The sequence below is a fragment of the Diabrotica undecimpunctata genome, chromosome 3 (genome assembly GCF_040954645.1).
Source record: "Diabrotica undecimpunctata isolate CICGRU chromosome 3, icDiaUnde3, whole genome shotgun sequence".
Taxonomy (NCBI): Eukaryota; Metazoa; Arthropoda; class Insecta; order Coleoptera; family Chrysomelidae; genus Diabrotica; species Diabrotica undecimpunctata.
The window spans coordinates 17,768,690-17,782,910 of NC_092805.1; the positions used below are offsets into that span (position 1 = coordinate 17,768,690).

General features: G+C 35.7%; 1 protein-coding gene across 10 annotated transcripts in view; it reads left to right on the forward strand.

Moving 5' to 3' along the window:
• Positions 1–14,221, forward strand: part of LOC140436494 (annexin B11-like) — a 58,030-nt gene that overhangs the window by 17,509 nt on the left and 26,300 nt on the right. For 5 of the 10 annotated variants that reach the window (XM_072525361.1, XM_072525357.1, XM_072525360.1 and 2 more), the window contains exon 3: positions 5,303–5,752. The exons of 4 other annotated variants lie outside the window; for them this stretch is intronic. In XM_072525361.1, coding sequence (XP_072381462.1) covers positions 5,303–5,752 — 450 coding nt within the window. Of the gene's footprint in view, positions 1–5,302; positions 5,753–13,949; positions 14,109–14,221 lie in introns of those variants that run through there. One more of the 10 variants, XM_072525366.1, reaches the window with a different exon arrangement.

Genomic DNA, 14,221 nt, shown 5'->3' on the forward strand with positions numbered 1-14,221 from the left:
CCATGAAAGTCCTAAAACTTTATTAGAGGCATTTTCGATTTGGATGTCATATGAAGTGGGTTGATCATTGTTACAATATTTTTTAGTGAACCTTGTGGAATTGGAAACCCATTTATGAGTTGAAATGCAAGCACTACCTAGAACGGTATTTAATTCGTGATATGTGGTTTCTAGGTCAGCTTCAGTTTCGGCACCACAGAGGATGTCGTCTACGTAAGTTTGTGTAAGTAAGGCTTCACAAGCGAGGGGGTATTTTTGGATGTTAGTGGATGCAAGCTCTTTTATAGCCCGAGTAGATAAGAAACTTGAAGATCTGAGGCCGTACGTTACGCTAGTAAGTTCAATGCATTCAAGTGGTTTAGAGGGATCATCTCTCCACAGTATATTTTGCAGAAAGGTTTGATTTGGGTTGATATTTATTTGACGGTACATTTTTTGAATATCAGCAGTACAAACAAATTGGGGTATTCTAAAACGGCAAATGATGTCAAATAAATCAGGTTGTACCTGTGGACCTGTGAGCATAATGTCATTTAAAGAGGTTCCAGAAGAGGATTTACAAGATCCATCAAAAACAACGCGTAATCGAGTGCTGGTACTGCTCTCTTTTATCACGCAATGATGGGGCAAGAAATATTTGTGTTCGGATAAATTATTGTATAGTGTGAGTGGGATATATCGTGCATGATTAAGTGTAATGTATTCATCGATGAACTTTTTGTATTCAAGAAATAGAGAGTGATTTAATTGGAATTTCTTTTCTAAGCTTTCGAATCGTTTTTTAGCGATATGAAAAGAGTCACCTAGTTTGGTATGCTCTGAGGGGCATTTAAGGGGAAGATTTACTTGGAATCGTCCGGTTTCTAAAATTTTAAAGTTTTTCTTGAAGTCAAGTTCAGCAATTTCTTCAGTCGGGGTGAGAAGTTTTTTAGTGGGTATTTCCTCCATTTCCCAGAATTTGGGAAGAAGCGAGTTAAGGGAAGAAGTGTTTTCGGAGATAACATTGGAAGTTTGAGTAAATAAGGATACTCTTTTATTTTTTAGATGATTATGAGGTACATTACCAGCGACAATCCAACCAAAAAAGGTGTTTTGAAGTACAGGGAGATTTTTTCCTAATCTTACGATGCCATCGGTAATGAGTTCGTAGTATTTGTCAGCACCTATCAAAATGTCAATGCTTGAAGTTGAAAAGAACTCACTGTCGGCTAAGGAAATGTTGTGTGGTATTTCGAGCAATTCTAGGGGTATATGTGTCTGCGGTAGTGGGGTAGTTATTCTATCGAGTACGTAACAAGACATGTTAAGTTTATTGCTTTTATCATTAGTAGAGAAAATTGTAAGATTTGCCATTGTGTTAGACATGATTGAGCTCTGGGCAATTCCAGAAATTTGAAGTGGTTGTTGGAGGGTTTTACAGCTAATTTTTTCAAAAAGATTCCTTGATATAAAGCTACTTTGACTAGCATTATCGAGAAGTGCCTTGGCTGTTATCATATGTCCTGATTTTGATTGAATAGATATTTTAATTGTTGCTAATAGAACATTACAAGGTTTAGCGGAGAATGTAAGGTCGCCTGTGGTATCTAGAGATACCGCTGTGACAGACTCGGGGTGGATGTTATTGCCAGAGGAGGATGGCATGTCGTTGAATTCTGTATGATTTTTATAAGAATTTAAATTAGGGTTTGATTTTTCTTGAGTTTGATGATAATTATGTTTTCTGGAGTTGGCATCAGAGTGTGTTTGATTTGAATTGGATCTCCAATTATGTTGATTGCCTTGAGGATAGGTAGTTCCTTGGCCTTGAGATGTGCCTGGATTGTGAGATGGATGCGAGAAGTTAGTGTTGTGGGTTTTGCGTACGTGCAAGAGAGTGTGATGTTTTTTAGAACAAATCGAGCAAGTTTTAGAGATGCATTCATTGTAAGAATGTCCTGTGCCCAAGCAGTTTGTGCACATGTGTTGAGAATGTGTGAAATTTAATTTATCAGAGTGTGGTAGAGATGAGAAACGTGGACAACGATATATTTTATGAGACAAGTCATTACAGTATATGCATTTAGAAGTGGAAGAATTATTGTAGGTAACATTGGTGTGAAGAGAAGTAGTGCGAGAGAATTTCGGAGAAGGTTTTTCCGTTTTATAGTCACGTGAGTCACTTAAATCACCTAATAAATTGCACCTATCTTCTAAAATGTCTAGAAACTCGTCTAATGTGGGTAAATCTGATTTAATTCTTTTTTCTCCGTATTGTTTTTTGGAGTTATAGTCAATTTTTCTTGATAAAATGTAAACTAAGATGATGTTCCAAGTGTCTACTGGAATGTTTAAGTTTTTTAAAGATTGAATGTGTTTTCTTATTGTAGTTACGAAGTCTCTGAGTGTTTGGGCATTAACCTTAGTGAGAGTGGGGTAGTCCAAAATGGATTTTAAGTGTGCGTTGATTATATTTAAGTTATTAGAGTATCGTTTTTCCAAGAGGTCAAGAGCAATGGTAAAATTTTCGTGGGTTAATTCGAGAGAGTCAATTAAGGCAAGAGCTTCATTTTTTAGAGAAGATTTCAGGTATATAAACCGTTGAATATTTGTCAGAGAGGGGTTATCAATGATTAAGGAGGTAAAGAGTTGATAAAATGATATCCATTCATCGTAGTTGCCTGAGAAGATTTGAAGTGATAATTGGGGTAGTTTTACATTAGTAGGCGTGGTTTGTGTAACAGTGGGAGTTTGAGTGGCAAGACTGGGTAGATTTGACTCTACGAGAGATTTGCACTTTTCGCGTAATAAAGTTAAATATTTAAAATAATGTTTTTCCATAAGATCACGATTTTCAAGAGCATCGGCATCGTCAGTGGCTTGTTCTATGTTATCTTGTATAACATTATAACGTTCAAAATGTTTAATTATTGATTCTTCTCTTAGTTGTAATTCTGTTATAGTTAGTTGAGAATCTAAAAATTGATCACACCAATTATATGCTCGCGTTAAAGCCGACTTTGCCGTTGCTCGTTGTTTCTTCAGTGCCTCCATTATTAAATATAGGTTTTAAATCTAAACAAGTATGATATATGCAATCACTAAAAACACCTTAAATTCACTTGCGAAAACACTACCGCGTTAGATATAGCACAACTTTTATAAGCGCCCTGAAAGAAAAACAATACAATACAAACAAATCAATAGAAATATCAATAAATGAATATTTAAATGTGTTGTAAAATATGTGTAGTATATATAAAATCGTTAAATATATGGAGGCACTGTGAAATCGGTAAGTATAATATTTATGATGTGTAAAAATATTAAAAGTATTTATTTAGTGAAATTTCAAAGATAAATAATAATAAGTTTTTTCGCTTGAGCAAATAAATGTTTTTAATTCTTAAAACTAATTATTACAAAGAATTTCTTAAAGTAATTATTATTCAAATTTTTATTTTATGCGAAACAATAGTGTCTTTCTTAGTATCGAAATTATTCTGTGAGCACGTGGGAAGAAAGAACTTTTTCTGTACCTGCAGTGATGAGCGGTGTACCTGAGGCCGTGAATTCTCACACAGCGAATGACGCGACGTAGCAATTTGTAGAATATAATATATTTTAAATATATTTGTGTTGAATTTGTTATTTATATAAATCCTAGTTTATAACATCCGGCTCGAAGGACCATGGAACGGGCTGGGTTCCTCTGCACCGTCCAAGTGGGCCGAATAAATACTTCGGCTGGGTACAAATAATTATAAGGTAATTATTTCGGATTAGCCTTCGATTTGGTATATTTCCATTAAGCGGTGGTTCTTTTTGTTACGTGGATTTAATTAAAACTACTCTTGCTCAGTAGAAATGTATTTTGATTATCAATAGTATACCCTTAATTTGTTTGATGAACAATATACTAATTACTATTTATTTGCTCATTGCTTGTGTAATGAATATTAACACTTACAGTTATTATTATTGACGTGATCGGATGGTTCAGAGCGATGTGTCTTCTCGGAGAGTTGAACGTACAAGAGAGAGAATTGTGTGCAATCTTTCGTATCGTCAAATTTTTGGTCAGTAACAAAGGGTGGTTAGGGGTAGGACGCGAGGGCGCTGTTGCCAGTTTGGATCAAATCCGAACACAATCTCTTTGTTTTTTTATAAGTTTTATTTTTGTTCATTATAGATTTTTCAATAAAACGCTTTGTTTTTGAGTTATTCGTACAAAATCATTGGAAAACATGTTCTTTTTTGCGAAAAGTTTACTTTTTCAAGTGCGTATAACTCAAAAAGTATTAATTTAGCGAAAAAAATTTATATGACATTTTTTGTTTAAAATTTGATTCTCTATCAATTCCTGGGGTTATTTTGAGTGTAAAAAGTTCAACCTCCTAGATGGGGTGCCAACCACCCCAGGGGTAGAAGCACACATCGGCACAATATAACTTATGTTTTCTGATTAATTTACTACCCACTGTAAAAATTTCAGATAAATCGGTGCAGTTATAAAAAATTTAAAGGGAAAATGCCACAGTAACTGGACTATATAGTAATATAGTTTCACCGGACACCGTACGTTGAAGATTAAGCGAACAAAATTTGTCATCTTATGTACCCGCTACAGATCCTTTATTGGACGCAGCTCATCGAAGACAACGCTTGGAATTGTGTTGTGTTCGTTCATATTGGAATATGGAGATTGAAGAAACGTTCTGTTTACAGACGAATCTCGTTTTACGAGATATAACTATTTTACTATTTATTACTACTTGATGGCCGCCAAGGCGAGGAGAAGACTATGCCCAATGTTGCTTAACTCCTAGAATACCTTTGGTGGTGTTGGTATAATAGTATGGGGCGGCATTTCTTTGGAAGCAAATACAGATATTGTTATGTTAGATTCAGGTGGCGTTAATGCTGATTGGTACACTGAGGAATGTCTGAAAGAACATGTGTTACCTGTACCTGTTTATGTTCCTGTTTTAAGGTCCATGTGGATTTGGATAACACCTTATTTTTCGCATATTGATAATCCTGATCTTGCTATCTGAGTGCATCTTTGAATGATCTAGTACCGAGTTGACCTCTCTTCCTAGATATATGTAGCTATGTACACATTAAATGTTATTTTTACCTATTTCGAATCGCGCCATGTTTTATGCGTACTCAGCTCCACCGCAAATAGACGGTATAACAAAGTTTTAAGTTATTTGTTTGGTATTTTTACTATTTCAAAGCCGCTAAATTGAATTCGACAAACTTTATTAACTGAGTTTTGTAACAATCGTAACTAAATTTACTATTTAACCTTTCTTAGGGATCAGCACCGGGAGCACCCAGCCCATACCCCCAACAACCTCAAGGAGGAGCACCTTCCTACCCACCACTCAATCCTAACGCTTTCGGTTATCCCTCCAACATGCCCATGCACATGCCACAACCCATGCAAATGCCCACTTACCCTCCCAGCATACCAGGCTATCCTCCCGCTGTTCCCGGGGGTTATCCACCGCCCCAATCTAGCGGAGGATACCCGCCGCCATCTAGTGGGGGATATCCGCCATCTAGTGGGGGATATCATTCGGGCGGCGGTGGGGCTTCTTATCCTCCGAACACGTATCCCTCAGGTCCGCAGTCCTATTCCAATGCTCCTGGTGCTCCTCCCGGTGGAGGACATGGTCATCAAGGATCTCAGGGACCTTACGGAGGGTTTTCTTATACACAGCACAGTGCTCCTCAAAGTTATGCAGCTCCTCCCAGGACCCAGGTAAAATATATTCATTCAATTGGGATATTTGGGGCGCTGTGATTGTCTTGTCTTGCTTATTAAGTGTGGTGTTTACATGTTGCTTACGGAATCAATTACAGAAATTAGGGGCATACAATTTCTGTGCCAATTTAATACTTCGTCATTATTTGTAGAATTGGTTTATTGTAGTTTTAGCTTCTTGAACTAAAGTATAGGCTTCTTCTAAAATAGTGTCAATATATTTTATCTAATTTACGAGTAATTTTGAGTTCGTTGTGTTTCGAGTTTATTATGTTCACAATTTTTACTAACAATTATCAATTATTCATACAATCAATTATATCGGTCTTGCATTTACTGTATTCGAAGTACTAGTATTACCAGTTTTAATAGGTAGAAGGAAAAATGATAATAAAGTCACCCACACATTTCTTGAAGTGTCAAACTTAAACACTCCATATCAATGCAAACATTTACTGGACTACGTAGATTCATATTATAAAGTAATTTGAACTGTACAAAATTCTGTGATTTTTGACAACTTACATGGGATATTTAAGAGCTTTTATCTTTAAATTTAACTAAAACAAAGTGAAAATAATAAAGTGAGCAAATAATTTATCGAAATTTTTTATTCTTTTAATATCGTTCATATGTTCGCCGCGGCTTCGCTAGGTGGCGCGCATGCGAAATTGGCGTATAAATCTTTTGCAATCTTTTTTCGTGGCTTATTGGCATAGACCAGCGACTTAGAATACCCCATAAGAAAAAGTCGAACGAGGTAAAATCGCACGATCTCGTTGGCCAGTTCACACCAGCAGTTGATAATCATCAAACTATAGCGCACTCCGTTGCCGATGATGACCTGACAATCTTTTTTTCTCAAGAAATATGTGCCGATGATCTCGCCACCCAAAATCACCAGCAAACTGGGATTTGGTCTAGTCTGGATTGGTAGCTTCCTAAATTATACAATTCTCTTTTTTGACGTACCCATTGATCCAAAAATGAGTCTCGTCGCTGAAGATGTTTTTTCAATGAAAATTAGGGTCAGTTTCCAACTGCTCCAGACAGTAGCGCACCTAGAATTTGCCTCTGGGGGGGTTTTGGTTGGTCACCGAAATTTTTCTTATGATGCTACCTCCATTTTGAGTCCTTAAAATGTGTGAATAACAGTGTCGGAATAGGGACCTGGCCCAAAACCCCCCCTGGGTGCGCCACTGGCTCCAGAGACCATTCTGAGAACACACGTCTTTATCTATGATAGTTTACCTTTAGCTATTTGGTCGGTTGAATATTGTACGGACGCTGGCCCAAATCGCGACGCAAAATTCTGTGAAGTTGTGGTCTGTGAAAGGCCGAGTTCGTGTGAGTGACGTGAAATCGACGGCCTCGGATTCTCTTGCATAGTCTCACGGACAGACAACAAATTGATCTACCACACTGCAAATAGAACGATTATGGCAACCTTAAAATGAGTGAGGCACTCGACTTGTCCAAATAGATTTTGATAAAGTTTAGAAATCCCAATTGGAAGACCCTTTATAATATGATTTGCTACTCTCCCCTTTCAAAGGAATTAATCGATAATCGTTATCATGTTTGCTTCTGCAGAGCGAGAAGTTCGTTGCCATTCATATGCAAAGCAATGAAAAGGCTTTTACCGGAGGGATTAAAACCGAACCCACTAAGTGCCTGTGAATGACCAGAAAAAAACTTTGCTACTCTCATTTTGATAAACCAGCCTCCATCACAATGCAAAATGAGTGGTTCTCTCTCCAACTTAACGGAAATCGTTACCGAAGCCAAAACGGTACGAAACAAAAATTTATCGTTTATCTTCATCAAGATAGACAAAGAAACAGATTCTCACTACAGCACACTGCCATCGAAGAAAACTTTGCATACAAGGTCCTGGCAACTATGGGACCGTATTATCCACCAACAAAGAAAGAGGCTTCAATGTTCACTGTGGACTCTACGAGTGAAATACCCAACAAGTTACAAAAGTTGGAACGTTTATATGGACTTCCAAAAAAAATCCAACTCTCGAAATCCTACCATATATTGCTAATCTGATAAAAAAAGTACAGATATATCTTAATCCATCTAGCATCTAATATAAATCATGTAACATCCACACGTTGCTAAGGTAAAAGGCATATAAAAGACACTGTTAGCTTAACACACTTGCTTTTGTCCATTAACACCTTCAGGTAGAATAGAAAAGAGGTCTTCACACTGCGGATAAAGACCAATTTATTATTTTTTGCTTTAGGCATACAGTTCAGTTTTGGTAAGAGAGGCAGACAAGACTTTAGACGACGCCACGCGAATATTCAAAAACTGCAAGAACTACACAGTGGCCAAAACAGATCAGTGTGTGCGCAGTGGAAATCGCCAAATTGATAAATTTGTAAAAAGCGTCCGACACAAATAATAAATCTATAAGCAGAAACATTGAATGTCTTTTAAAAGTATTATTAATAGTATTAGTTTTGTAAATTTATATTTTAATAAATATTTTGCTGTAAGTTTGCTTGTAAGTCTTTCTCTTCTTCGGGTGTTATGTGCAAAGCTGCACACCAGACCTCATATGTTTCGTAACCAGGAATGTTGTTTTTTACCAGGTCTCCGGTTTCGCTCAATTTTTCTTTGTAATATTAGTTTTGGTATCGAGTGTCGGAATTTTCTCAACACATTTTCCAGGTAAGATATTGTACGATGTTTTACCGAATTCAACAATTGTCTTTCGAATAAAGGATCACAGCTCGAATGCTTCGACCATATTCAAAGTCTGCACTTTAAGTGATCAAGTTTCGACTCAATACAGCACAATAAACCACACATATGTAACATTTGCGAATTTATTTTACTTTTTCGTGTTCAAGCGTGATAACTTCAAGTGTTCAGCCCAGAATCGGGCACAATTTATCGCCTTGGTGTTGGCCTTCCACCGGTCGTCCATCGTGCTTGAAAACGGGCATTGGTTGCACTGGAGCAGGTGGTCCATGTCCTGTCGTTGGCCCACGTACATTTTCATCGAGCTGGTCCCACCTTGCTCTCTTGGTCTTCACAGCGGCCACGCACGATCTTATTTGGTTCAGTATTCAGTATCAGTATCCATGTATTCATATGCAGGACTTTTCAATAATATTTTTCTCCAGACTTGTTTTCATTTTATTAATACATTTTAGACGTTAGGTCATCTAATGTTAAAAATATAACACCTTCAGATGTTCATTCAACCTTCATTTTTTGATGTTTTCGATATTGTGTGTGAAGCTATGGAACAGTTATAAAACCTATCATAATATAAATTGCACAAACTAGAACAGAAACATCAAAAACTAAAATACTGTAAACAACAGAAATGGAAATATTTCGTAGAATAACTGGAATGATATTCCCTAGACAGAGAAAGTTTAAATACACATGAAACGTTAAAAATATTAATAACTAAGTGTAAAAAGTGGAATAACCTCATTAACAGGATGAAAAGGAAAGGGTGGTGGGAATGATTCGAGATAAATCATCAAAAGAACAAGGGAGCGAAGGAGGTGGAGTGACGACCTAAGCACGGAGGTGGCAGGTATGGCAAAGAAGACGAAAAAGAAGATATACTGTTTTCTACTGTTCATCATATCATATCCTTTTCTTATTTATGGAGCAGCCACTATGGTTATTGGAAATCAACCAGCCACGAATTAATAAACTATTTTTAGTTTCAAATGATTGTTTTTAGTGCTTGTAGGCGGTCATTTGTTGCATAGCGTTTCCATTTGGTTTCAAAAATTCATTGGTGTAACAAGCAAATAAATTTCTTGTCAATTAAGGCCCGTACTCCTCACTATCTCAGCAAATACCTTTGATTCCAGCCCTCATCATAAGGAATTTAACTGCATCGAACGTTAACGTTGTTAATTCTCTCGTCTTGTTAAAATATCTATCTAATTTATTGTTAGTACTTTTCGTTCTATTGTCAGCTGATTTAAGTTATTTTTAATACTATATATTTTTCATGAACATGTATTTCCGGAAAATTAAGACAGATAATACGGAAAATTGTGGAGAAAGCATTAAGAATTATAATTGTTCTGAAATATAATTAGAATTTTCAGAACTCTAAGTGTATTTTGCCAAAGTATGACTATTATCATCATTCTGGCTTTACAGTCCCTATGTGAGTTCAAGCCTTCTGCAGAATTTCTCTCTAGTCTTCCTTAGAAATCTTTTTCCTCCACCAAGCTCGTATTCAGTTGTTTATCATATCTTTCTCGATATTATCAAGAAATCTTATTATCTTCTCTGTCGCCGTCTGCTCTATCAAGGAGCGGTTTTCATACTGGATAATTTTAATATATCTGTATTACATGAAGAAAAGAATAAGGCCTTTTTACAACACAGAACACAACAGAACACGACTTCTACGGCACACAAAAAGAAATATGGAGAATGATTAGAGGACAAAGAAAAGATATGAACGAACTAATAAAAGCGAAACACATTCAGAAGGAAACATGGAGACTCTTTTCGATCCCTATTTGCTAAAGCTGACGATAATGAACCACCATCACCAGAAGTGACCACAAACGAAGAAATGAACATTGAGGAGGAGAGGTAAAGGAAGCATTGACGAAATAAAAAAATAGAAAATCACCAGGAGAGAAGAGAATACCCAATGAACTCACAAAGTACGGAGGACCAGATCTGACCAAACAACTATTAAAATTAATCCAAAAAATAATGGAACAAAACAGAGTACCACAGTACCACAATAATGGAGATCTAGCATCCTAATAGCTCTCTTCGAAAAGGGAGACAAATGGGACCTGGAGAACTATAGAGGAATTAATTTATTAAACACAACACTAAAATTAACAACCAAAGTGATAAAAAATAAACTGAATGAAATTATAACACTAGCAGAAGAACAACAAGGTTAGTCGGTTCGCTATATTTACGCGGGTTTCGGATTAAAAATTTTATTGTAAGTACCCAGTTTTAATTACCTGCTCTTTGGGGAAATATCAACAGGTCAAATGAAATGAAAAATAATCCATAACTTTTTTTAATTAAATAATAATGGAAAATCTTTTATATAATTGACAGTATAATAAGGAGAATTACTTCATTAATGGAGTCTAATGTGGCTAATATAAACCTAATAATAATTTTATATTACACTTCACACAGAAAATATGGTCTATGTATATTTGTTCCATGGAGAGAATTTTGTAATGAAAAATAAAAAAATTTAACTTGCCAACAAAAATGAAAATCAGTCATTATCATCAAAAATATCATAATCGTCATCATCATCACTGTCATCACCATTAATTGTTATTATGATTGGACTTATTTCGTTTATTTTATTTTCACGAGTCCACCAATCTTCTATTAGTTTCTCGCACTTGAATATACAGTTGTACCACACTTCTGGAGTTACAATTTAAAGTGCCTTTCGCCAAGTTTCCCGAACTGCGTCGTCGCTATAACCGTTAGGCCCAATATGGTTGTCATAATATTGTTTTGCTATTCCCCATATATATTCGATGGGATTAAACTGGCAATGATACGGTGGCAGACGTAAAACTTGATGACCGTAACTTTCAATAATCTGATCCACAACAAAGGTTTTTGGTTTTGCGTGGATATTTGCCAAGCGTAATAATTCTGATTTTAAAATATGTTGTGTAAATGGTATATGTTCCTTTGTCAACCATTCTTTAATTTTATTAACAGTCCAAGAATTCGTTGGATTTTGTTTAATACTTCAGAATGGTAAGGTGCATTGTCTAAAATAATTACGCTGGGCTCACTTAAACCTGGGAGAAGTTTTTCATGTAACCATTTTACAAACATTTCTGTGTTCATATTATCGTGATAGTCACTTGATTTTGATTTAGATGAAAATATTAAATCAGCACCTTCTATAAAACCCGATTTCCCTCCTGCATGTAAAATTATGTGTCGCTTCCCTTCTCCATCAGTATGTTTGATAGAATTTACGTTATCATCTTGCCATATTCTCTTGGTTGCACCCCTAGAAAATATCCATGTTTCGTCTAAATATATAAAATTTGCCCTTTCTTCTTTTAATTTAGAATATTTTCTTAGAAAGTTATGCACAACAGAACTTCTTTCACAAAGGGCTTTTCTGTTATCCTCCTTTTGAAATTTGAAACCCAAATTATGTATCACTTGCCATAGACTTGTTCTGCCAATTTCGTCAAATTTTCTATCTTTTAATTCCGAGAGAATTGTATTTAAGGTCACATATTCCTTGTTGGCTCGCATTCGATAAATGGTACTGCAACTGGTTATCAATGAGTCATTAGCATAATTTTGTTAATCCGAAACCCGCGTAAATATAGCGAACCGACTATATATTTATAATGAGACAAGTGCAAGAGAAATCATTGGAATACAACAAACCGGCATATCTATGTTTCGTGGGCGTTAAGAAGGCATTTGACCGGGTCAAATTAAAGGACGTCATGCACTTATTTTACGCAAGAGAGGCAACTCTAGAAATAATCAAAATGATCGAAATATCTACCAGAATTACATAATAAAAGTAAAAGTAGGAGAAAAACTGACGTTCTATAAAGAGTGACCGCAAAATTCGTTTTGTTGGTATTTGTTTTTGAATCTTATTTTGTGGCGTATTTAAGTGCTACATAGTCTATTGTACCATCGTTTTCTTCTCAAAACTCCAGTTTTGAGAGTCAGAAAGATACGGCTCTCCCGAAATTCCGGGTCGGGTCTAGAAGCAGCGTCGGCTTCGGTGAAATTCCAGAACGATTAGACACGAAACTTAATTGTTAGCTTCAGACTTAAATAAATTGTTGTATCGAGTAAGTCATATTATAATAAATTAATATTGCGTTTTTAGCGAATTAGAATAAGTGTAGGAGACTGTAATAAATTAGAATAAGTGGAAATAAAGATTAAATAAACTAAGTGTTAGAACATTTTAATAATACATTAAGACTGTAAATAAAAGATAGTCAAATCGTTACGTCACATTATTATAAAGTTCAAACTCTATATAATAATGTACCATAGAATATTTAAATGTCTTTAATGGTAGTTTTTTTATATAACCCCATAATTTTCGATATATCTGTAAAGGCCCGTTTTCACGCTACGTCTTATTGTACGTTTTGTTGGATAGGACAAATCCTATACAATAAAACGTGGCATGTAAACAGCAAAACGTACGTCTTGTCGAATCGAAATGAAATCCAAGGTCAGATCGTAGAAATGATGGGAGAAGCATAGTTTTGCGAGAACTGATAGGATAAAACGTTACGTGAAAATACATATTCAGACAAGTCGTCCGATCTTGACTTATTTGACGACTAGTTCCACTGCAGTTCGTTTCATTTTTCCCAAAAAAAGCCTAATAATGTCAGATTTGCGGCAATGCACCCACGATTTTCTCGGGGAATTTATTGAATTGTATAAAAGTTTTTAAGTAGTTATGTTTTAAAACCAAGTATATTGCATTACAGGTTTCAGGAATTATTTGGCTTAACGCTGGTTTGGATATTTTGATTGTGAACTCCAAGTCCTTGATGCTGCGTCCTGTTGTAAGATATCTGAGAGTTGCTGTGAGTCTTTCATGGGGTGTAATCGCTTTTCTCATGCAAGTGTCTTGTTTCAATATGTATGGTATACCAACTCTAGCAATTGACAATAGGCTGAGGTGTCCATTCGCAAATAATTGCGCCAGTCATCTGGTTCGCCTCTCAGTTCTTTTAGTAACGAGACGTGGGAATACTGGCGTCTTTTCAGAAGCCATTCTCTTGACCATCTTGTCTTTTCCCTCTTCATCCCCTTTTTCCTCAGTCGTAGTATCGTTATAGTTGAAAAAATAAAAGAAAGCAGCCGTGTTTCCTCCATAATAAAAAAACACTAAACAAACTTCACACAACTCAAGACTCTGAATTAGAAATGAAGTAGAAAACGGAAGGAAAAACGTAGTGTGTATACACTGGACAAAACGTACATTTTGTCGTACGTTTTATATGACCCACAAAACGTACAATAAGACGTAGCGTGAAAACGGGCCATAACACAGAGCATTTTAGTTGTTGATTACAAAGTTTTCATTGTTAGTATCTTCTGGTGGTCAGCTGCCGACTGTATCTATTGCATAAGTATAGCCATACATTGTTCGCATGTTGTATTTCATTAAAAGTTTACATCCTGTACATGGTTTATTGGAAATCTGTTAAGAACCAACTCTTATCGAAAATTAATCAAACTTGCAGGAAGCGGTAGTTTGTTTGTGTTAATCTAAAATTCACTTTTGATAACTACCAGTTACCAGATAGTTCTGTTCGCTAAAAAAGCAGCAAAAATGGTAAAGTATACAATTTTTTCATTGTTTCATAAATTACCTGACTTTCTAAGCTCAACTAAAAGTATTTTTTGTATTTCTTACCGTTTTCTACGTAGAAAAATAATATATAAAAC